General features: G+C 35.4%; 3 protein-coding genes across 4 annotated transcripts; 2 read left to right on the forward strand and 1 right to left on the reverse strand.

The window, feature by feature from the left end:
* The first annotated feature begins 4,705 nt into the window (after positions 1-4,705).
* LOC109218504 (dirigent protein 17-like) lies at positions 4,706-7,278 on the forward strand. 2 transcript variants are annotated; one of them, XM_019382868.1, is made up of 2 exons: positions 4,706-4,901; positions 5,664-7,278. In XM_019382868.1, exon 2 carries the CDS (start codon positions 5,713-5,715, stop codon positions 6,184-6,186), a length of 474 nt encoding a protein of 157 aa, XP_019238413.1. In that variant the 5' UTR covers positions 4,706-4,901; positions 5,664-5,712; the 3' UTR covers positions 6,187-7,278. The 2 variants fall into 2 exon arrangements, with proteins under 2 accessions (XP_019238413.1, XP_019238414.1); XM_019382869.1 differs by having other exon boundaries at positions 5,689-7,278.
* A 1,849-nt stretch (positions 7,279-9,127) lies between these two features.
* Positions 9,128-12,559, forward strand: LOC109218505. Its single transcript, XM_019382870.1, has 3 exons — positions 9,128-9,389; positions 10,498-10,893; positions 11,075-12,559. Exons 2-3 carry the CDS (start codon positions 10,510-10,512, stop codon positions 12,335-12,337), a joined length of 1,647 nt encoding a protein of 548 aa, XP_019238415.1. The 5' UTR covers positions 9,128-9,389; positions 10,498-10,509; the 3' UTR covers positions 12,338-12,559.
* Positions 12,560-13,000: 441 nt separating this feature from the next.
* LOC109218502 (ABC transporter G family member 20-like) lies at positions 13,001-15,529 on the reverse strand. Its single transcript, XM_019382866.1, has one exon. It carries the CDS (start codon positions 15,354-15,356, stop codon positions 13,245-13,247), a length of 2,112 nt encoding a protein of 703 aa, XP_019238411.1. The 5' UTR covers positions 15,357-15,529; the 3' UTR covers positions 13,001-13,244.
* Between the last annotated feature and the right edge of the window lie 6,619 nt (positions 15,530-22,148).

Below are 22,148 nucleotides of genomic sequence, written 5' to 3' on the forward strand. Positions count from 1 at the left end.
TATCGTTGGTAGAGATTTAATAAACAAATCAGCCATATTAACTTGAATGAATATGTTGCACCTTGAAATCATCATTCTTGATAGATATATAATATCTTCATACAATCCCATGGAATGTGCTTTTCAATATCTTCATAGGAGTAAAAATTTCTCGCTATCACATTATCATGCTTATAGTTATAGCAAGATATATATGTGCACAAATCGCACTTAGGATGTAGTACTTCATGACCAAGAATTCTATATGCTTTAAGCGATCAAAATCCTTCAAGGATTGTCATATAAGTAAAGTCATATAAGTCACATAATAGACTTTAATTAGATGCATATCAAGTTTTCATGTCATGATAGACAAATAAGATATCGAAAACTGATTGCACATACCATTGACTTTATACTTTCAAGTATTTGAACTACATGTTCAAAACTACATGTCTTTCATATGAAACCAATTCTATTCGAAATTGTTTCTCCAGACTTAAGATCCTCAAAAATATATAGCATTATCATAGATGTAGTCGACAACCATTTTGTATCGGTTTCAACATTTTTCATAAAGACATAACATAGAGATCTCTTCATTCATATTTTCAGGTACCTGAACCTCTCCCGTGATTTTATGAAATGTTATGTCATGTGATCTTCTAGATTACTTGCCTCCTTATTATGATCATTTGCTCATCTTCTTTATCAAGAAGTTTATTCGAAACCGATTTGTCTATACATTTAAGCGTACCATAGACTTTGTCCTTCTAGGACTTATTCTGATAGGAGCATTTGCAGTGAGAATTTAGTTACTTTCTTTGGGTCAGCAAAAGCATCTGGCATGCTTTGCAATATATTGCAGATGAATTATCTTTTTATGAACTTCAAGTTCATATTATCTTCGAGGGTCTAGAGGTATAAATGATAATTCATTCCACGTAACTTTTCTCAACTGTCTATCATGTCTCCCACTCATGTTAGAAAAACCAACTTGCATCCTCAACTTTTAAAATCCATCTTTGTGCGTTATGGTGTTAATCAAAATATACACCGCACATTAATAATAATAATAATAATAATAATAATAATAATAATAATAATAATAATAATAATAATAATAATAATAATAATAAGATGGAGTTATTTGGTTCTCGACCATAAACCACTTGTAAGGGGAGAATGTAATACACTTTCGTATATAACATATATCAAACTCATATAGATAACTTGTTCTCATAAGAAATAGTTTAACTATTACGTGGAGGTACTCAATAAATTATTTTCCTAAACTGGCTATGATGTAAACCAACTTATCAAGATGGATTGTCTTGAATAGAAAATTCGGAAATTATGCTCGAAGTTAAATTATTGAGCAAGTTACCTCGCAAACATCAGGTTGCGGGTTAATAATAATCGCACATGTAGCCATCCCATAGATGCATCTTATGTAGTATACATAGCAGATGAAGCCATATTCACCTTTGATATTTCCAGCATTCATGGGATTCAATCCTAATTTTAGTTGGTATATTAATTAATGAGAACAAGCAACATAAGAGATTTCGCAAAGAACTTTCTAGTTCTTTAATATTTACCCATGTGAATTTTCTTTTATTTTTGCACATCATACTTAAATTAATATGGCTAAACCAATTATACCAACTGGATAAATTATCAATATTATTAAACTTTAGGTTTACACCATGACGTGTGCAATTATGAATAAACTCTAAGTTTATTATGATATGTGTTTTTATATCAATAAACTTTTACTTTATTGTGGCATTCTTTTATTTGTGTAGTACAAACTGGAGAATAAAGCAGGTAGCCTTTCATATTATCCCGCTACAAGTTGTAGTAACAGAAGATATTAAATCTTTCCTTTATTTATAATCTTAATTTAACTAACTGCTTTCGCGAATACTTTAGAAACTCAATAAATATTCTTTGAGACTTACTACAACACAATGCCTTATTGATAATTAATTTATTCCTCCAAAACAGTAATAATTGGCTATTCCTGAGCTCTCAATTAATTTGATATTACAACATATCCATCAACATCCATATGGTGAATATCTCTTTTAAAGAGAAAGTTATATCATTATGGTCATGGTCAAAATTATATGCAAGATCTGTTTCTTGTATTACTGTTATCCTTTAATAATCACATTATCAAAATATTTTAGCGTACAATAGATAAGTGACCAATGACTATTCATGTCATAATAATGACATTATTTTCTTATATCATCTCAAACCTCCTTCTAGAAGTGAGTGTGGTATATTCACTACCACTAGCATGTTCATGTTCTTCCAATAATGAATATGTATTCATAAATCACATGTTGTCACATTCACATCATGAATGGACAACAGTAATCTATTTGTGCTTTACAAAATCTCATGTCAAATTGATGATAAATATTACTTTCACATGGCGAAGGATTATTTTGAGAATCCTTATTGTTCTCATTACCACAATGATGACGATTATAATTTCGTCTATTGCCACGTCCACATCTGTTATTACCTTCACGGTAATAATTTTATCTTTTTTCAGACTTATCACATATTGCTATCACATTCTCTTTAAGGGAATGAAAATGAAGCAAATTCAATTGGACGGGTTTTCACTTCTTGTGCCCATAATCATACATGAATTTGATCAGGAAAGACATAGAAATTTTACCACTTCGGGTAGTTATAATTTCTCACAAACTCTATTAGAGTTATAATCAAAATTTATTGTCTTTACTTGTATTTAAAATCAAATTATAGAATTCTAAGAATTTAAAAGAGAAAAATAAGGTAAAATACTTACCTTAAATCCATAATTTATTCCTGAAGAAGTTCATGTATCAATTGACAATCGTTATGCTCAATATTATGTAAAAGTTGAGCCTCATGCACATATCCCAAAGCCTGGTGACCAAAGCAGATGCCTCTACTCAATTGGTTAGAGTTTCGTGTTGATAACGTGTTATAAAACAATAAAAGAAAAAGAGTATTACAAAGAAAAGTAGAGAGAGAATTCTTATTGCTTTTGGGATCAATTACAATGGAATAGAACCCCTCTATTTATAGGGAAAGAGTGACTTAACCACGAAGTAATAATCTCTAAAATCTCCCTAAGATATAGACATTCACTTTAAATACAATTCTATTTATAACACGTTCTATGTATTTTCTTATAAAAAGATAAGGGATCTGATTTTTCTGAAGATGCAATCACAACCTTTATAATTTGCATGAAACTCACATCTTGCTTACACCAGAAGATTTATCTAATGCTAATTTCCTCGTCAAGTTCACCCAACATTCAGATGCGTATCCAGTGTTGAAGTTATGGATTCAACTGAATTTATAGCTTTTGCTCATATCCCGTACTTTTGCCAAAAAAAATTACTAAATACGTATAAATAATAAATTTTGAACTCATTAAGTTAGATAAGATGTGGTAGAGTAACGAATCTGAACTCATAAAGTTCAATCCTAAATCCACCTCTGGCAACATTATATAACCGTCTTTCTCTCATCAAACCGAGCAAAATTTCCAAATATCCCATTAAACTTCTTAATTTTCTTCAACCATGTAATATAATGTAATAGAGTTTTTTTTTGAACAAGCAATATGATATATTATTGAAGGGGAGGCGGCCTGTATCAACGATAAAATTGTCTCTGTGTGGCATATAAGTCACGGGTTTAAGCGGTAAGCCGTCACTAATACTTGCATTAGGATATGTTGTCTACATCACACCACTCGGAGTATAGTACTTTCCCGAACCCTGCGTAAACATGAAATACTTTGTGCATCATGCTGCCCTTTTAATATAATTTAGTATTATTGATGTACACACACTAGCACAAATAGCACTAGGGGTCCACTAGCAGAGTAGGGTGCTCTGCTTCTATTACACCTTATTAAATTCAAATAGCTTAGACTCTTTTGAACGAAAAAACTAAAAAAGTGTGGTTAATGTTTTAATCCTAAGTTTGTCAAGTTGTTAGTTGGACTAAAAGGTGCTCTACTTTGGTAAACTAAAGGATTAAAGATGATTAAGAGCATACTTAACAGCTTGTTTGGATGGTTGTTCCCCGTTGTATCGTATTGTATTGTTTTCTCAAAACAATATTTGTTTTGATTGTTTCATTAAAATTGATTGTATTGTATTGTTAAATCCATCGTTCCGGAACAATGAAAAGTCCCCTTTTTTTAAATAATCGATTTGATGTGGTGGGATTGTTTCCTATTTTTTTTACAATTATGCCCTAACTTATTTTAACTCTAACTCTCCAACCTATGACCTACTTTGTTTTCTTTCAGAACTTCTGCCGCCACTGTTAAAGGTGTTTAGACGCCTTCTGTTTTATTTTTTCTCCTAATTTGCTTTTAACTCAATTCTAATTAGTTGTGCTCCTTTGTTTTGCATTCTTCTGTCTCGCTCCTTTGTTCTGCTTTCTTAAGGTTTATTTTTTAAAATTATTTTTATGCATAATTTTTGATAAATTTAATATTTAAACATTAAGGGTATTTTAGTAAACTTATCAGTTACGATACAGTCAACCAAACAGCAAAATATTATTTAACAATAATAAATAATTCAATCTATCCAAACATTATATCCATAAAACAATACGATACAATACAATATAATACAATACATTATAAAATGAATGGGGAACAATGATGTAAATAGAGTGTAAAGGATAAAACTAGACCTAACCCCCATAGATAGGGGACAGTTTTGGCTACAAACTGGGACCTAAATCCCGGTTGATTTTTGGCCCGCCGCCCTCGAAATAGCTCTCCGGCGTCAAAACTCAAACCTTCTCCTCTCCATCTCTTTCTGCGGCGAACACTTCCCCTGTCTCTCTCTCTCTCGCGCCGCCGTCGCTGGTGAAATTGAATTGTAAGTTCCCTCCTTTCTCTCGTTTTAACTGTCTACTCTCCAATTTCTCTTTCTCTCATGAAACAAAAACCCTAAACCCCTTTCCCTATGAATTCTAACCGTGGAGTACGAATTATCATTTTAGTTAAAGTTCTTTGCTTTGGATCCGCATAAAGAAAATGAGTCCAATTTCTCATAATTTTGTAATTTCCACTAGTTAACTTGTATTTGTATTTTTTCCCGGTGCAATTAACTGCTTCAAAATTGTGATATAGCACTGATCGTTGAGTTAATTGAACTACTCAATCTGTCTTTTAATTTTAATATTTTTACATTTCTCCCTCCGAGAGGTTGTGAGTTCGAGTCTCCCAAGAGCAAGGTGGGAAGTTCTTGGAGGGAAGGATGCCGAGGGTCTATTTGGAAATAACCTCCCTAACTCAGGGTAGGGGTAAGGTCTGCGTACACACTACCCTCCCCAGACCCCACTAAGTGGGATTATGTTGTTGTTGTTGTTGTTGTTGTCTCCCTATAAATGGGGAAGTAAAGAAAAGCCACAAAAAATAAAAAATAAAAAATAAAAAATTAAATGTTAATCGCTGTGTTGTGATTCTGTCTTTGCTGGGATGTGAACCTGAGACCTAGTGGTTCTCAATCGTGACCACTAGGCTGCACCCTTGAGGTAAACTTATTTTATTTTCTCTGTTTTTTGCTTTGACAAATATTTGAATTGCTAAATGTTGAGATTAGTGGTTGAATCTAATTGGACATTTCTTTTAATTACAGAAAATACTTGATTACCTATTTATAGGGTTGATTAGAAGGATTGCTGGAAATGGATTTTACATGCAAAGAATGTGATGCTGAGGAGTCCTTATCACCTGGAGTATTTGAGTTACCTGGAGAGCCGGCTGTCGTTATTAATGGGTTACCTCCCATTTCTTCAAGTGTTGACACCGTTTTTCCTTGCCCAACAGTTACTGATGCAGAACCACGTAAGAATTCTGGTTTTGGTCAATGGCTTGAAGGAAGAGAAGTTCGCAAGTTGTTTGGGGACAAGTATTACTTTGGGAAAGTTACTGAATTTGATGAGGAAGTTGGTTGGTTCAGGGTGAAGTATGAAGATGGCGATTTCGAAGATCTTGAGTGGCATGAGTTGGAACAAATTCTTCGGCCTTTGGACATTACTATTCCATTGAAAACATTAGCCTCAAAGATCATTAAGAGGAAGCAGAGATCTACTCAGAAGTCTGGAAAATCTGGGGGTGGAACTAGAAATCAAGGCTTAAAAATGAAAAAGACAGTGTAGAAAAACGTTATTTCTTGAAGTTGTGTGAAACTCCCGGCATGTCAAATGTGGCATGGTATGTTTTTGCTCCTGGATAGAACAGCATATTTTCCAACTTCATGAGCATGCCATGAGAATTCTGAAACTTCATGTAGAGAATGGTAGTTAGGTATAGTCTGGTGAATTGAGGATCTCTGAAGTTATATTGACTTCATTTAGCACATTCATTCAGTCTCGTCTATATTAGTCTGAAGACATCATTTTTGCAAATTCTTGGTTGTGTATCAAGTGAAGAATTGGTTCCCAATTTGCTTGGTTTCGTCATCTCCAGAGTTCATTATTTTTAGAGCTTAGGTTTCTGGAAAGTTGCATAGTTGCCTTTGTTATTTCTGGTCAAAGCGTTGGCAGAAACCTCCTCGGAGAAAAGTAACCCATAGAGAGTTTTCAGGCAGAGAATATGAAGGATCCCTCTAGCGCTAGCAGTCATTGTGGCAATCTGGACTTGTTATTGATATCTCATATTGCCTGTTCATCTCTCCCACTAACCAAAGGTTCTTTATTCAATATTTCTTTCTTGGTAGTGTATGGTTCTGCAGGGACGGAAATAATATCTGAAATTTATGATTGCTCATGATGGACTTCGGTGGTTGTATACTGATTACTGAATAAAGACCAGTAAGACTGAATGCCAAACAACACAGTTTGAACCGGTTGAACTCTTCCAGCATATGACAGTTTCTTTGCTGTCCATGAGGAGATCTTTGCAACTATCTTCTCTACCAAAGGATACCATTGTAAATTGCGAAGGCCTAATGAGATATTGACCTTTCCATCTGCTTCATCGGTTGGGCCTCCAAAAGCACTTCCAATGGCATTTCCTTTGTAGCCGGATGTGCCAAGAGTTAGTTTTATTAGGCGTAGAATCATAGAGATCTTGCATCAATGTAATGGTACGTAATGGATACCCCTGGCTCACACGCTTCATGCCCATGCTTCTTACATCGAGTATGTGAGGAAGCCTCTGCTTACTGAAGTTATGAATTTTAATGACAGACGACTTAGATAGTTCTATATAAATGGTTGAAATTGGTTTATAGACTCTCTGTTGTGACACTTTTGATCTACAAACTCCTGCAGGTTGTTCAAGTTCCACGGAATGCCAATGTCTGTGCTGCAGTAATGCTTATGCATGACTTCATGCCTATTGCTGTTTCTTATTTTTACTGCTTGTTGGATTTTGGCGCTCTAATAGCCATTGCTTAGTGCATTTAGCTAATTTTTCTAGTCGTCAGAGGTCTCTTGGAAAGTTGTTTCTGACAGGGGCGGACCTAGGTAGGATTAAGGGGGGTTTAACTGAAACAGCTTCGCTGAAAAAATTTACTATTTACATGTATAAATTCATTCAGAATTTTTGTATATGAACAAAAATGATCCCGCTTGTTACAAATATGAGGCGTAGCTTAGCGGTATTGTGGGTTCAAGGCAGCATATTCTCTTTTACATGCGTTGTTCTCGTTTTCGTTGAAGTCGCGAAGTGTGCGTCACAACATTAATACAGACAAGTTTAGTCTAGAATCTAGATTCCTAGTGAATATATGAGAAATGAAAATTATATTGGAATTTTTATAATATTAGATTTTATATATTTATAATTTTCAAATAGTACTTCTTTACTTAGTTTAAATTCTTTTGTAATTTATAAAGTTGTGTACTCTTATTTTTCTTCTTCTTCTTCTTTGTTGTACATGAAGTTTAGATCAGTTGTTTTTATTTACTTATTTATTGTTTTAGTTTTAAATTGTTTGTTTATTTTGTTTATATTTCATTTATGGTGTTTCAAAATTGCTACATTGTTATTTAAATAATTACTATAAGAGTAAAACATAAAAATTAAAATTGAAGACAAGCGGAAAAGTTTAAGTCTTTCAAAAGAATTGATATATTTGTATTCTTTAGTGTTAGTACTTGTTTTTTTTCTTTGTTTTTCTTTATGTCTTGCCTACCTTTGTACAGAAATGCAAGATCCTCTTAATTTTTTAATTATTTATTTATAAGTAGGTAAATTTTGATATATTTTTATTTTATATAACTATTTATCTGTTTTTAAATTTCTTACCACCTCAAACAATATTTTTCAGGGGTACTGTGGGAATAGAAAAAAAAATACGCCAATTCTTTTTACTTTGAAAAAGAGGTAGTATCGTACCCCGTTAATTCATGTTTTGAGAATGATACATCGTGTAAATTGTAATTTACTGAGGAGAAAAAGAAATATGAACATGTTTTTCAGTTTGATATTCTCATTCGTAGTTGTATAAACAAACTGAAATGAAGCGCCAAAAGAAAGATCATATAAAATCTAAAATAAACATAAAGTCATGTGCAACAAAGAGGTCAGTGGGTTTGGTATAATGCTGCTCGCTGGAGTCAAGATCAGAGTCCATTTCTATTAACTATAATAGGAGATTACGAATCACAATTCTATAATAGAAAATATTTAAAATGATCAAAATAATCTATCTATTATCATTTTAAAGATTTGTAATATTTTTTATGTAGCTTCTAAAATTGCACAATTTTATCCCAACCCTTAGATACATCGATCCTTGTACTTTGATTTCAAGATTTTATAGGGAGGTTTTAGAGAGGAGATAAGATGAAAATCTTCTTTAGCCTAATCTAGAAAAGCAACTAAATTCCACTTCCCTCCTAATTAATACTACTACTATTCTGGCCCTTTTAATTTCTATAATTTCTTAAAAAAAAAAAAAAAGATAAAGAAAAAAGGAATAACAAAAACACACACACTATTATATGTATCTGATTTCCACGACTACATAATCTAACGACTCAAATTATTCCACGTCAGCATCGTGTTCCTTTTTCTTTCCTTGCCTTTTTAACAAAGGAAAACGCTTCGTTTTCTTCCTTTCTTGTTCACTCTGCCTCTCTACTCTCTTTCTCTCCATAGCTTCTTGTAGTTTCTCTGTATTCTTCTTTCCCTCTGCTTTTTCTTTTTTATAAGTATTTGATTTTCAGATATTCTAACAGTCAAAAATCAAAAAGGAAAATTTATACGATTTTCCCAATCCAAAAAAGGCAGAGAACACGACTAATTTTTGTTCACAAATTCCTGCAGCAAAATGTGGTACCTTTGAATGTTGAAGCGTCGATACCATCACTGATCATCCCAAAAAAGACGTCCCATTAACAAGTTACTGAAGGTGAGGTTAGCACTATTTTGTATTTTTGTTTTATTTTCTCTTACACCTGCCCAGTCTAAAGCTTAATGTGGTACACTGACACACATTTATAGCATGTTTATGTATGCATGTAAGGGTTCTTTATAGGGATGTGTAGAATAATGACATATACTCCCAATTTTGATATGCTAACTTAGACTGACAGAGATTAAGAATAGGTTTGGAACTTGTTTTTTTGGTTTAAGAGGAACCTAAAGTTAGATTATAAATGTACTTATATTGAGACTATGATCATTTGCTTTTAAAAAAATAAAAGATTTGGACTTTATGAATAGTCATGTTGTTAAAAGCCATCGCGATGAAGGGGTTCTCGCTTCATAGGGAAAGCAATGTGCTTCAGAGAAGTTTGTATTTTAAACAATGACACGAAAAATTATCCTAAACAGAAGCGGATTACTTGAATGGATTAATATCACCATATAGTAAATTGGAAGCTAAAATTAGTTATTTTTTTCAATTACAATTTGATTGTTGTAGTACCAAATTCATATATGTTAGGTATTTTTTATTTTCCGTAATTTGTGCGCTTCACTTCAAATTAGAAGCGTGCATTTCATTTGTAGCTTTTCGTTTTAAGCTCCATGAATTGTCGCTTCTCACTTTTAAAAACACTGAATAGTACTGTAGCGCATTGAAAGCTATGCAATTATGGATATCATCGTAACTGCAAAACTAATTACATGTTATTGCTGGTGAAAATATAAAGCACAAGTTTTACCTGCAAGTAGTGGCGTCATAATTTCCACCAAGGGGTGCCAAAATATAAAAAAGGTAGATACATCGAAAAGTCATCAACGCATAGTAAATATACAGAAAATTAAAAAATTATCTAGCAATATTGTGTTATTTTCCGGCGAAGGGATGTCGATTGACATCCCTTGGTTGAATGTGGCCCCGCCACTACCTGCAAGGAGAGAAAGGAAACAGATTCTGTATATTAGCATATGTTTTATGCTTCTGATAAGAAATCTTCTTACACCTCCACATTGTGTACTTAGACATTGATAGATATTACAAGTATCGGGTGTTTAAGCTGATTTTGGAGTTTGCTTTTTTTTTTTTTTGTCAGTATATTTAGAAAATGAAGTTCATGAGATGCAAAAACTTGACCAAAAAGACATCTGATGACATGCCTGACAAGAGAGATATTCGCGCAGCAAATATTCTGGTACAAATGGCGAAAGTGAAAGGCTATTTTGCAAAGGAGTTCCCGTCTCGTCATGTTAAACATGGAGTGGTTAAATTATCAGCTAACAGATTAACTAAAAACAGCCAGAAAGGTGGCTGCCGATACGGAACAGACAAGCTGATGAAGATAGAAAATGCGAAAAAATTAGACTTGCAATCTGCAAGAGCTACTATTGTAGAGAGAAAAAGTAGAAAGAGGACAATCCATTCACTTGAAACGTCAGAACATCTTAATTTAACAAGTAGATCATGCACAAGAAATCTGCAGAAAGCTAAGGTTTGTTCTATTATTGATCATAATGCTTTACTTCAATATTTGATGACAATTATAGTTGCAATGGATTGAAAAGAAGCTTCAGAAGCCTTTTAAATCAGATGATCATAATCTTTTGAACTGAACATATTCTAAGTTTATAATTGGTGAATAAAGTTGATAATGGAGGGAACAAAAATTGCAGGAAATGGAGGATGAGACTGGTGCTTTCAGGGACCGGATAAATCCTAGTATTAAACCAGCAAAGATGCTGCAGTCAACTTGTATTGTCCCCACTATCCCTGATACATCCTCATTTTCCATTATACATCTTCTCTATGCTGTTCGAATTGCTTTAATTACACCACTTGGAAAAAACAATAGCCTCATTTTTGGCAAGTATGTTGAAACCAACAAGAAGAAACAAAGAAAGCATTCTGAAGGTGTCAGTTGGATTGAGAAGCGTGGTGGATGTTTCTCTGGATTGAAAGGATTTGTCTGGAAGAACTTACCTTCTCTTACTACACCTGAAATTGTGGAGCGTGTGAGATTGAATCCTCGTGACTTTCGTATTCTTGAAGCCAAAGAGCCACTTCAGGATTTAGTCAATGGAGTTCTCAAAGTGTTCTCATCAAGAACAATATCAACCGGAGCAAAATCACGAAAGGCACTTGTAGTTTATGAAAGGCATAGCAAAAGTTGGTCATGGATTGGTCCACTCCCTTCCTCTATACTGCATATTGACCATATTGAGGCAGAAACATCTCCTCAGGCTTGGGGTCTTCCACGCAAAACTCTCGTGAAATTGGTTGATTCGTTTGCTTACTGGTTGAAAGAAGGGCAAGAGATGCAACTAAAAATTGGTATTCTTCCGAAACCACCACAGGAATTGATGCAACATATCAACTTTAGTGAAAGGTTACGGGAATCGAGAGCTGTGAAAAGTCTTAGGACCATAAGTCCCTGCTGTGAGGAAGTAAGAGCTTATTTCTGTCGAGAAGAAACTCTAAGGTACACAGTACCTGACAGGGCTTTCTCATATACAGCCCTTGATGGTCAGAGGTCTGTCGTTGCACCTCTGAAAAGTTGTAGCCGAAAACCATCAACAAAGGTTCGTGATCACCATATTCTTAAGCACAATCGACCACCTCATTTTACTGTCCTTTGTTTGGTAAGAGATGCAGCTGCTAGATTGCCTGGAGGCGTTGGAACCAGAGCTGATATCTGTGTTTTGGTAAGGGACTCTCAGTTCATTGTTGAGGACATCTCAGATTTGCAAGTTAACCAAGTTGTTAGTGGAGCTTTGGACCGTTTGCACTATGAAAATGATCCGTGCGTAAACTTTGAGAAGAAATGGCGTCTATGGGCCTATTTACATCGTGATCGACAAGAAGAAGATTTTGAATATGATTCCACATGTCCTATGAAGAGAAGGAAGAGGGCTAAGAAAATGAACTCTGAAGTTTAATTGAAGTGCTGAAAATGTTTCAGAAAGTGCTAAGTTCAACCAATATATTCTTGTCTTTGTTGGAAGTGGTTCATCAGCCTTTTTCAGGAAGATAGTTAATGTAGGGTAACATATTTCAAGATTTCTGAGATCCTGTAAATTAAAGATCAAAGTTTTTCAGCTGTAATGGATTGAATGCTCATATCTCCTATTTATATGCTTGAGCCAAATAATGTTTTTGTATTGCTGCATCTTCTCGATGCTTTTTGTTTAATATAAGTATCATTACTTCATTTAAAAACGTGCTAGTTGGTTTACTAATAATTGCATAAATGATATGATACTAGTGTTTGTAGCGATGAGAACGTCAACAATATACGTTTAGTTTTTTCTATAACATATTGCTTGTTGTGATTTTGCTTTCCTTGAGCCGAGGTTATATTGGAAACAACCTGCACAAGGTAAGGGTAAGGTCTGCGTACATACTACCTTGCTCAAACCCCACTTGTGGGATTACACTGAGGATGTTGTTGTTGTTATTGTTGTTTGTGGTGAGCGTGGGTGGCAAGGTGAGAGGGGTTCTAGAGTACTCGTCATCAATCAAACAATGACAAGAATATGCTTAGAGAGCAAAGCTGCAAAGCCTAGTGAGAGCCTAAAATTCTGGAAATATAAGAAGTCACATATATCATGAAATATCAAATGGTTGATCTTTTGCTTTTCACTGAAAAGCCTAAGCAATAACCTCTCCCATAATTCTGACTACTAAAAATGCATATAAGTTTTCATATCACTTGAAATATGCATCTATATGAAGTCAGAAACATTAGACTTAGTACAATCCAAGAAAAGAAAAAGCAGGAAAGTAAAGAAAATCAGAAGACAGACATCAAAGATTTTGTCATGATATTCTTCCTCAAAAAATTACTCAGCGCCTCTTATTTTTGCTTCCAATCAACAAAGCAAAATAGAATAGAATCCTGTAGAAAATTCCTAAAGCAATGGTGATCCACAAACTAGTCCATTTGTCTGAATCATTCACCCCAGTTTGCTTCAATATATCTGTTCCTGTTGTCAAACAAGTCGAGTTTGTTATGTTCATCTCCAATATCTTGCTCATGTCTTGCAACAACTCGATCTTCAATGACTCAGTAACATCCTTCAACGGCGAGGCATCAAAAATCTGGATACCCTTTACAAAACACTTGTGTGGATCATCAAATTCATTCTGTAAAACCCCTTGATAAGGGTATTTCACTAGAGACATATAGTGAAACCAAATCCAATAAGGGGCGATCTCATCTCGTCTGATGAAGAAGCCACTTAACAACAAAAAACAGCCAAAAATCCTAGTAACTAGTGTATAACCCACTATTCCATTGTAAATGAATCCGGAGAGAAATGTGATGAAGGAATTTGCAGTCCAAAATGAGACGAATACGAAGAGCAAGAAGAAAAGAAAACCTGAAAAGCCACTAGCAAGTCCCACAGACCAATAAGTTGTGACAGCAAATGCAAGGGAAAGGACTAATAGGGAAGGAATTGAGGTAATGGCATGGGAGAGAACATAAGAGGAACAACGATAAGCATTATCCGCTGTCTCTCTCATGAAAATATCCCTTTCTTGGATGATGACTAGCAAGGCTTCAGCACAAATGTAATAGATTGTGGAAATGGCAAAGGCCAAGAAACCGAACCTTTCTTGAATCCCTTCTGGGGAATTGTCCAATTTCTTGAAGAGAGTACCGAGGATGATCCCAGTTGCAACAGCACCACCAAAACGAACGTAAAACAGCTCAGGCATTCTCATGGAGTTAAGTATAGTTCTTTTTGCTATCACAACCATTTCTATCCAGAATGGATTAGCAAATTTTGCGACATCTAAGGAAGAAAGATTGTGGTCGATATTCGTTCCTCCTGAGACTAATTTTCCCCTCGAAATACTTGCACTTATGGCATCTTTCAATGATGGTTTAGGTTCATTGGAAAAGCTGGTGCAAGTTGGATTTTCTCTTTGCCATGATCTATTGAATTCCACCAAATTCTTTGTTCCATTTGGGGTTCCTTCTACTTGTTGTATGAAATCCAGAGCAAACTCTGTTTGATTTGCATCTCTTGGAATTGGACTTCCCAATTCAGCAAAGAATTGAGGAAGTTTTGCAGGAGAGCCACTAAACACTATTTGCCCGCATGAGAGAAAGATCAAACGGTCTAACAAACAAAGGATTCTATGACTTGGCTGGTGAATTGACATGATCACAATACTTCCACTTTGAGCTATTTTTTGCAAGACCTTTACAACCATATAAGCACTACCAGAATCAAGTCCTGAAGTTGGCTCATCAAGAAATAGGAGAATAGGGTCATGAATGATTCCTATTCCAATTGAAACGCCCCTGCGTTCTCCACCAGACACTCCCCTGTGGCCTTCATCTCCAATCATTGTATTAGCAGCATTTTGCAAGTCTAGTTGATCGATCAATGCTCGAACTCTTTCCTTCTTTCTGGACCAAGATAAAGTCCTCGGGAGATGGAATTCAGCTGAGAACATGAGGGTCTCTTCGACTGTCAACATGGGAAACAAGAGGTCATCTTGCATAACATAAGCCGAGATCATTTTTAGAAACTTGGACTCCAAAACTTCACCATTCAAAGTTACACTACCTTTAAGACTTTCCCTTGCTATACGGTCTGCAAGGGCGTCGATCAACGTGGATTTTCCCGAGCCACTAGCACCAAGGACCGCCATGATTTCGCCTTCCCTTGCTTCCCCAGAAATCTCATTCAACAATACCTTCGTGCGAGTCATGTCCTCATCTCTCCTCAAGTACTTAGGATGTGACATGTAACGTCGAACATTAACACTATAGCTGAGGTTATGGAAGGAAAGAATAAATGGAAATGAAGTAGGATTAGGCGGAATATTGAGATCATGGCCGAGTTCAAGGACTTGTTCTGCATTAGTGTTACAGTTACTATTTTCTCCATGTGCCATAGAGACGTTATCCTCGAGTTTTCGGCTAAATTCCTGAAGCTCCATTCTTGTAGGAAGCTGTTTTAGTTGTTGGGCTAAAATTTAAGTCACATTGGCGAAGGTGCTAAGGGGTAGTTAGTTGGCAGCAAAACTTGCAAATGCAGAGATTAAAAAAAACATTAATTAATACATAGTTGCAGCAAGCTCAAGTCCGGATCTTGTCTACCCTTTATACTCCATACCCGTCCTTCCTCATGGCTCATTTCATTAATTTAAACCTTTTCGTAGCTCATTTCATTAAAAGATGGTTATGGCTGCGTAAAAAACACTCTATGTAGAAAGTGTGGAGTGGGAGTAAGTGATTTTTGGAGGGTGTTTCGAGCAAACACAACAATTTGAATTGCAAGGGACTTCACCAATAGGATAGACTTTGCTCTCGCTAGGGTAGCCCGATGTATAAAGCATCTCGCATTCACACAAGATGGGGGAAAGGGCCACACCCCTTGGGGTGCGAGATAGACAGTCTAACATAATGCAAGAATTAGTGACTGCTTTCTCGCATTCACACAAGATGGGGGAAAGGGCCACACCCCTTGGGGTGCGATGTAGACAGTCTAACATAATGCAAGAATTAGTGACTGCTTTCATGGCTCGAACCGTAACTTATAGGTCACACGGTGATAACTTTACCGTTGCTGCACTAAATATACCGTACATATAGAATTCAAATTTCGACACACTGACAACATTAAAAGTATTCTACATTATTATATCACCTAAGAAATAACTAGAATTATCGTCTATAAAAAGTTGAGTTAACCTGAGAAATAAGACATGTTACCTTATACAACTGGTTATTGTTGATTGTGTAGCGGTATATAAGTCAAACCATCTTATCATAGTAGCCAATACAACTCCAAGCTAGTATTAAGTAGGAAAATAGTTACCGCTGCAGGATAAAACCTTCCCCTTTATTCTCCTCTTTGCACTGTTCAGTTTATTTTCAAACATTGAATTACTAACACAAAGTTTTTACGAAAACTTTTAGTGTAGATTTTGGGTTTCCATAGCTCAGGAGATCTACTAACTCTCATTTAACTTATAAGTGCATATCTTGCTAATCGCTATTAAAAGCTCAAAATGCAGAGATTAGTAGACTGTTTGGCCAAGATGCTAAAATCAGCTTATTTTGAGAAGTGCTTCTTTTCAAAGGTGCTTTTTTTTCAAAAAAGTACTTTTGGTGAGAAACAGAATGTGTTTGGCTAAAAATTTTGAAAAGCACTTCTGAGCAGCAATTAGTGTTTGTCCAAGCTTTTAAAAACTGCTTCTAAGTATATTTTTCTCAAAAGTGCGTTTCAAAAAAGTAGCTTCTCTAAAAAGTGCTTTTGGAGAGAAGCTACTTTTTTTGCTTCTCCAAAACTGCTTCTGTTTCTACTCAAAAATATTTTTTTTCTTCTAGAAGTTTGGCTAAACACTTCACCTTTAAAAATAAAACACTTGTTTTGAAAAAAAAAATAATGCTTTTGGCTTTGGAAAAGCTTGGACAAATAGGCTATAAGTTTTTCTTGAGATAAATAGCAGTAGCATTAGTCAATTATCAATGTCTAATATGATTAACAACGCATTACTAATCTTTCTTGCACGTGCCTTTTCGTTTCTTCAAGAAATCAATTTCTTGAATATGCAATTCACGTTTTCATTCGATGCATCACATGGGCTAGCTGGATAAAGTTTGGCAAAATACATAGGTTACCCCCTGAATAATGGACCAAATTCCCGTTACACATTTTTTATGGACAAAAATTACCTTGCACACGCAACCTTTCTAGAGTGTCCCTAAGACACATCACTTTTTTCTTGACCAGTTTTTTAAAACATGTGTAATATCACGCACCAATCATATAGCGACACGTGTCATTGAATTAAAAAAATAAAAAATAAAAAGAAAAACAAACCCCACCCACGAAAAAGAAATTAAAAAAAAACAAAAATGAAAAGGAACCCATCTCCTTCATCGTCCCTTCACAATAGGGGTGTGCATTCGAATCGGTTTATCGATAAATCGAATCGATTATTTGTTATCGGTTTATCGATTTATCGATTTCGATTTCGATTTCAAAATTTTCCTTAACGAGTTATCGATTTCGATTTCGATTTTGTCCTCTTCGGTTTATCGGTTTATCGATAAACCGATAAGAAATACAATTTTTTTTTTTTTTTTTTTTTTTTTTTTTTTTTACCCTTATTCTATAATACCCTTTCCTTTACCCTAAGTCCCTAACCCTATTATTTCATCTACCACATTTAAGGAATGATCATACTTAAAGCTCAAGGGAATGAAGTTCAAATTAATGGAAAATAGAATTAGTCGTGATGATGTATTTTTTTTTTATACCGTTAGAGTGTTGGCGGCATACATTTGATCCCTTACTTTAGTTTCGTTGCATGTGCTTGTTGACACAATTTTTATGTTATAAACGCTGTTCGTCTTATTTTAGCTTCTTTTGATCCATATTAGTTAGGCGTGTTTATAGCGATATACTTTCCGTGGAATCCCGCAAATTTTCTTATTGGTATAATCGATAACCGAATCGATAAGCCCCAAAAATCGATAAATCGAAACCTTATTGAAACGATAACGATAAGCATATGTACAAATCGATAATCGATAAGTAATTATCGATAAGGGTCAAAATCGAATCGATAAATCGAATGCACACCCCTACTTCACAATCCCACCACCACTAATCCTTCATCAACAATCCTCTTTCTTCGTTAACATACATATATCCAAGAAAAAATCATGGATAGACTAGACAGACATAACCCAGTTTTTACCGTCCCACCATCATTATTCACCTTCCACAACCTTCTCATCATCTCCATTGTCGTCGAGCACCAAAAGAACCCAAACCTCCACCTTACAATTCGCAAAGAAAAAAGGAGAAGCCCAAATCAATTTCTCCTACCTTTTGATGTATTTTATTTGAAATTTTTGAGATATAATAAGTGGGTTTCTTCATGGCTGCCCCATTGAAAAGGAATAAAAAAAGAGAAGAATTTTTTACATTGTTCTTTCAATCTCACTTGAAGATTTCATTATAGATTCTTCTACAGTGTTTATAATTTCTTCCTGAATCGATTTTTTCATCTGTTACAATTTGAACAAATTTCTTCATTGAAAGTGGAAAAAAATGGATAGTAAACATCCATTATCTTCGATTTGAACTAGATTACTTTAGAAAAATAAAAAAGGATGATATTAGAAAAGGAAAAAAAATGTATTTAACCGTTGGATAAGTTATATTAAATCTGGACCTTCAAACAAAGAATTAGATATACAACTTTTTACTGTTCAGACGCTTTATTTGGTTTGTAAAATACGTACCTGCCACATAGACAAAGAGGTGTGTCTTAGGAACATTCTGGAAAGGTTGAGTGGGTAAGGTGATTTTCGTCCATAAAAAGTGTGTAATAGGGATTTGGTCCATAGTTCAGGGGGGAACTTATGTATTTCGCAATAAAGTTATAAAAAAAAAAGCTAGCATTGACCCACAAGTATGATTATCATCATCGTACTATATTATAAGCATAAAAATTTTTAGGTGAAATTATTTTATTAATATATCCTTAAAAATTAGATGACCAATTTACCCTCTAAATTTAACCCACAATCTCTTTTTTGATATAAAATTCGGAAGAAAATGAAGATTTATTTGCATTGAATAACTCAATAAAGGATCATATTCAATTTATTAAAGCTAATACTAACATAAATATAATGGGAACGAAGGGTTGGAAGCTAGGGAAGAAAGGAAGAGAAAAATTCATGGATTGTGTGGATTAGTTTTTGCAGAACACAATTTTGCTCTCATCCTCTTTTTGATGGTTCTGATTGTTGGCCCAAGTAAAGGTGAAGTTTTGAAGACTGACAACAGAACTCAGACATGGACCAGGTCCATCTTGTGCATCACAGTTATGATCAACTCAAACACGTGAGATGCACGTGAAGGAGATAAACCTAACTTATCAGAAGTGATATCTCCTGATCATGATCAAAAAGGTTGCATATTGGATAAGGAGAAAGACTCCTTACACAAAGAGGACACGGTTTAGGAAAAAGATAGAGTTAGAGTATGAGATCAACTAGAACTCTTCCACTATGGAAGAGAAACGTCTGTATCCTAGTCAATCTCTAATTGCTAACTCCTTAAATATCAGTGTTGTTCTCTTTTACAGGTAATGCACACAAGCAGAAGTTAAACGTGAATTGAGAGCAAAATAGCAAGGCAATTTTGCAAGCAATTTATGTGTGATTCAAGCGTGCAATCCTGAAGCTACTTGAACCAGATAGAAGAACCAGTTCCAAGAGTCTATCTTTTATTCTAGTTCAATTGTAGTAGGTGATTTTACATTGTACCTTTCAGCTTATTTAGAAGTAATGGTATTAGGTACTTAGAGTTTCAACTTAGAGTTAACTTGAAGTTGTCGCAACAGTTGAGGTTGTGTGCCACAACGAGATTAGAGTTAATCCTAGGTTTACATAAGAGTTTTTGTAAATGCAGTTTTTGGCTCAGTAATTTTTGTGGAGTGTTTGGTAAAATCCTACTAGAAGGTAGGACGTGCTTTTTTCACCTTTTGAGCCAGGTATTTTACACGTAAAATCTCTGTGTTCTTTATTTTTTGTAGTTATTATTTCGCAACAGTAGTAGTTGGAACACATAGAAGAACCAGGTCCTTCTATAATCAAGTGAAGCAAAAATTGGGTACCACACAAATCACCTCCCCCCCCCCCTTTTGTGTGGTATTGACTTATAAAACATCAATTGGTATCAGAGCAGGTTATCCTTGAAGAGGCTAACACCTTAGGAACAGATCAAGATGAGTGCACCACCTGGGAACTGGGAAGGACAATCCACTGCTAGGCCTCCAGTCTTTAATGGCCAAAACTGTCCCTGGTGGAAGAACAAGATGAGAGACCACATCATAGGAGAAGACTATGAACTTTGGGACATTGTTACTGATGGTCCCCTGGCTACTACAAAAAAGAATGCTGAAGGAGTGGACGTGCCAAAGACGAGAGCTTACTGTACTGCTGAAGATTTGAAGAAATGGAAAAAGAATGCCAAGGCCAAGAAATGGCTTGTGTGTGGACTAGGTCCAGACGAGTACATCAGAATTCAAAGTTGTACCACTGCTAAGGAGATCCGGGACACTCTACAAGTGGCCCATGAAGGAACTCTTCAAGTAAAGAGATCAAGAGGAACACTGTTGTATTCTCAATATGAGAATTTCACCATGAAGGAAGGAGAAACCATCCAAGAGATATACACAAGGTTCACAACACTAACAAATGAACTTAAGTCTCTTGGAAGAATTATCCTTGAAGAAGACAAGGTTGGGAAAATCTTGACAAGGGTCCTGCCAGTAACTTGGGAAGCAAAATCAATGCTATTCAGGAATCAAAGAACATTGCTACTCTCAAGTTGGATGAGCTGATTGGAAATCTCACTGCCTATAAACTGAGAAGGCAAACCATGAAGATGGATGCACCCAAGAAGGAAAGTAGCCTGGCTCTCAGAATAGCTGAAGGTGCAGACTTGGAGGATGATGAAATGGCTATGATCACAGGGGATTTCAAGAAGTACCTACTGAGAGGAAAGGGTTCTTCAAGAGGTGCAACCTTCAACAAACCAAGGGCTCCTGAAAAATAGACCAACGAGGGTTGCTACAAATGTGGTAAGACTGACCACATGATCAAGAATTTTCCTCAGTGGGAAATTGAATGGAAGAAGGAAAGGGCTAAACGAAGAAACAGGAAGAAGGAACATGTTCAACCCAAGAAAAACAAAGGATCAACAAAGGCTATGGTTGCTGCTTGGGGAGAAAGCTCAGATGAGGATTCAAAAGATGAAACTGGAGATGAACAAGCACTTATGGCCATTGGAGAATCAGACAATGAACAAGAGGTAAGTGTGATTCATCTCAAATACAAGATTAAATTTTTGTTTAAAGAAAGGCTATCTGAATTACTGCTAGACTTCATTGATGAGTCTGAGGTCATAAACAATGAGAAGGAGCAGCTGTCTAGGGAATGTGTGATCCTAAAAGCCAAGTGCAAAAATCTGGAACTCAGGGCTAGTGAAAGTGATAGTAAAAATACTGAGTTGAAGAACCAGGTTCTTGAACTTGACACCACTGTCTTAGAACTTAGGTCTGAAAATTTAAAATTAAAATTAGGAACAGGTAAGAAGAAAGCTGATCACACACATCTCACCTTAGAAGAAAATCTAGGAAAAATGAAGGATGAGCTGTACAAGAAAGATGAGCAGATAAGAGTCCTAAAAGAAGATCTAGGCAAGGTGAAGCATGAACTAGACAGAACTTGCAAATGGAATAAGTCCTCTGATGCACTATCCTGGCTACAAGAGTACCACAGTAGCAATAAGAGAGGACTTGGCTATGGGACCCCAGCACCTAAGTGGGATCCCAAAAGCAAGTACATCACACTTCCTGGGAACAAAATCTGCACACAATGTGGCAAGACTGGTCATTACAAAAATGAATGTAATGCAAAAGAAAAGGCCAGTCAAAAAAACAAAACCTTTGTTCAAGAGAAAAAATAGGCTGCCTAGATGGGCTAGAAAGAATTTAATTCACCCCTTTGCCTATAGAAAGGGACCCAAACTAGTTTGGATTCCCAAGACTAACCCCTTTCGTTTTGCAGGTCCAAGTGAGGGGAAGTAGCCAAATATAGTACATGGATAGTGGCTGCTCAAAGCATATGACTGGAAGTAAGAACCAGTTCCTTTCACTTGAGGACCTAAAAGGAGGTAATATCTCCTTTGGAAATGGGAA

The sequence above is a fragment of the Nicotiana attenuata genome, unplaced genomic scaffold, assembly GCF_001879085.1.
Source record: "Nicotiana attenuata strain UT unplaced genomic scaffold, NIATTr2, whole genome shotgun sequence".
In the NCBI taxonomy this organism is placed as follows: domain Eukaryota; kingdom Viridiplantae; phylum Streptophyta; class Magnoliopsida; order Solanales; family Solanaceae; genus Nicotiana; species Nicotiana attenuata.

Coding starts and splice junctions, on each gene's coding strand:
- LOC109218505 (XM_019382870.1), top strand. CDS start 10,510: ATGAAGTTCATGAGATGCAAAAACTTGACCAAAAAGACATCTGATGAC. Junction 10,894..11,074: donor GAAATCTGCAGAAAGCTAAG/GTTTGTTCTATT, acceptor CAAAAATTGCAG/GAAATGGAGGATGAGACTGG.
- LOC109218504 (XM_019382868.1), top strand. CDS start 5,713: ATGGATTTTACATGCAAAGAATGTGATGCTGAGGAGTCCTTATCACCT.
- LOC109218502 (XM_019382866.1), bottom strand. CDS start 15,356: ATGGAGCTTCAGGAATTTAGCCGAAAACTCGAGGATAACGTCTCTATG.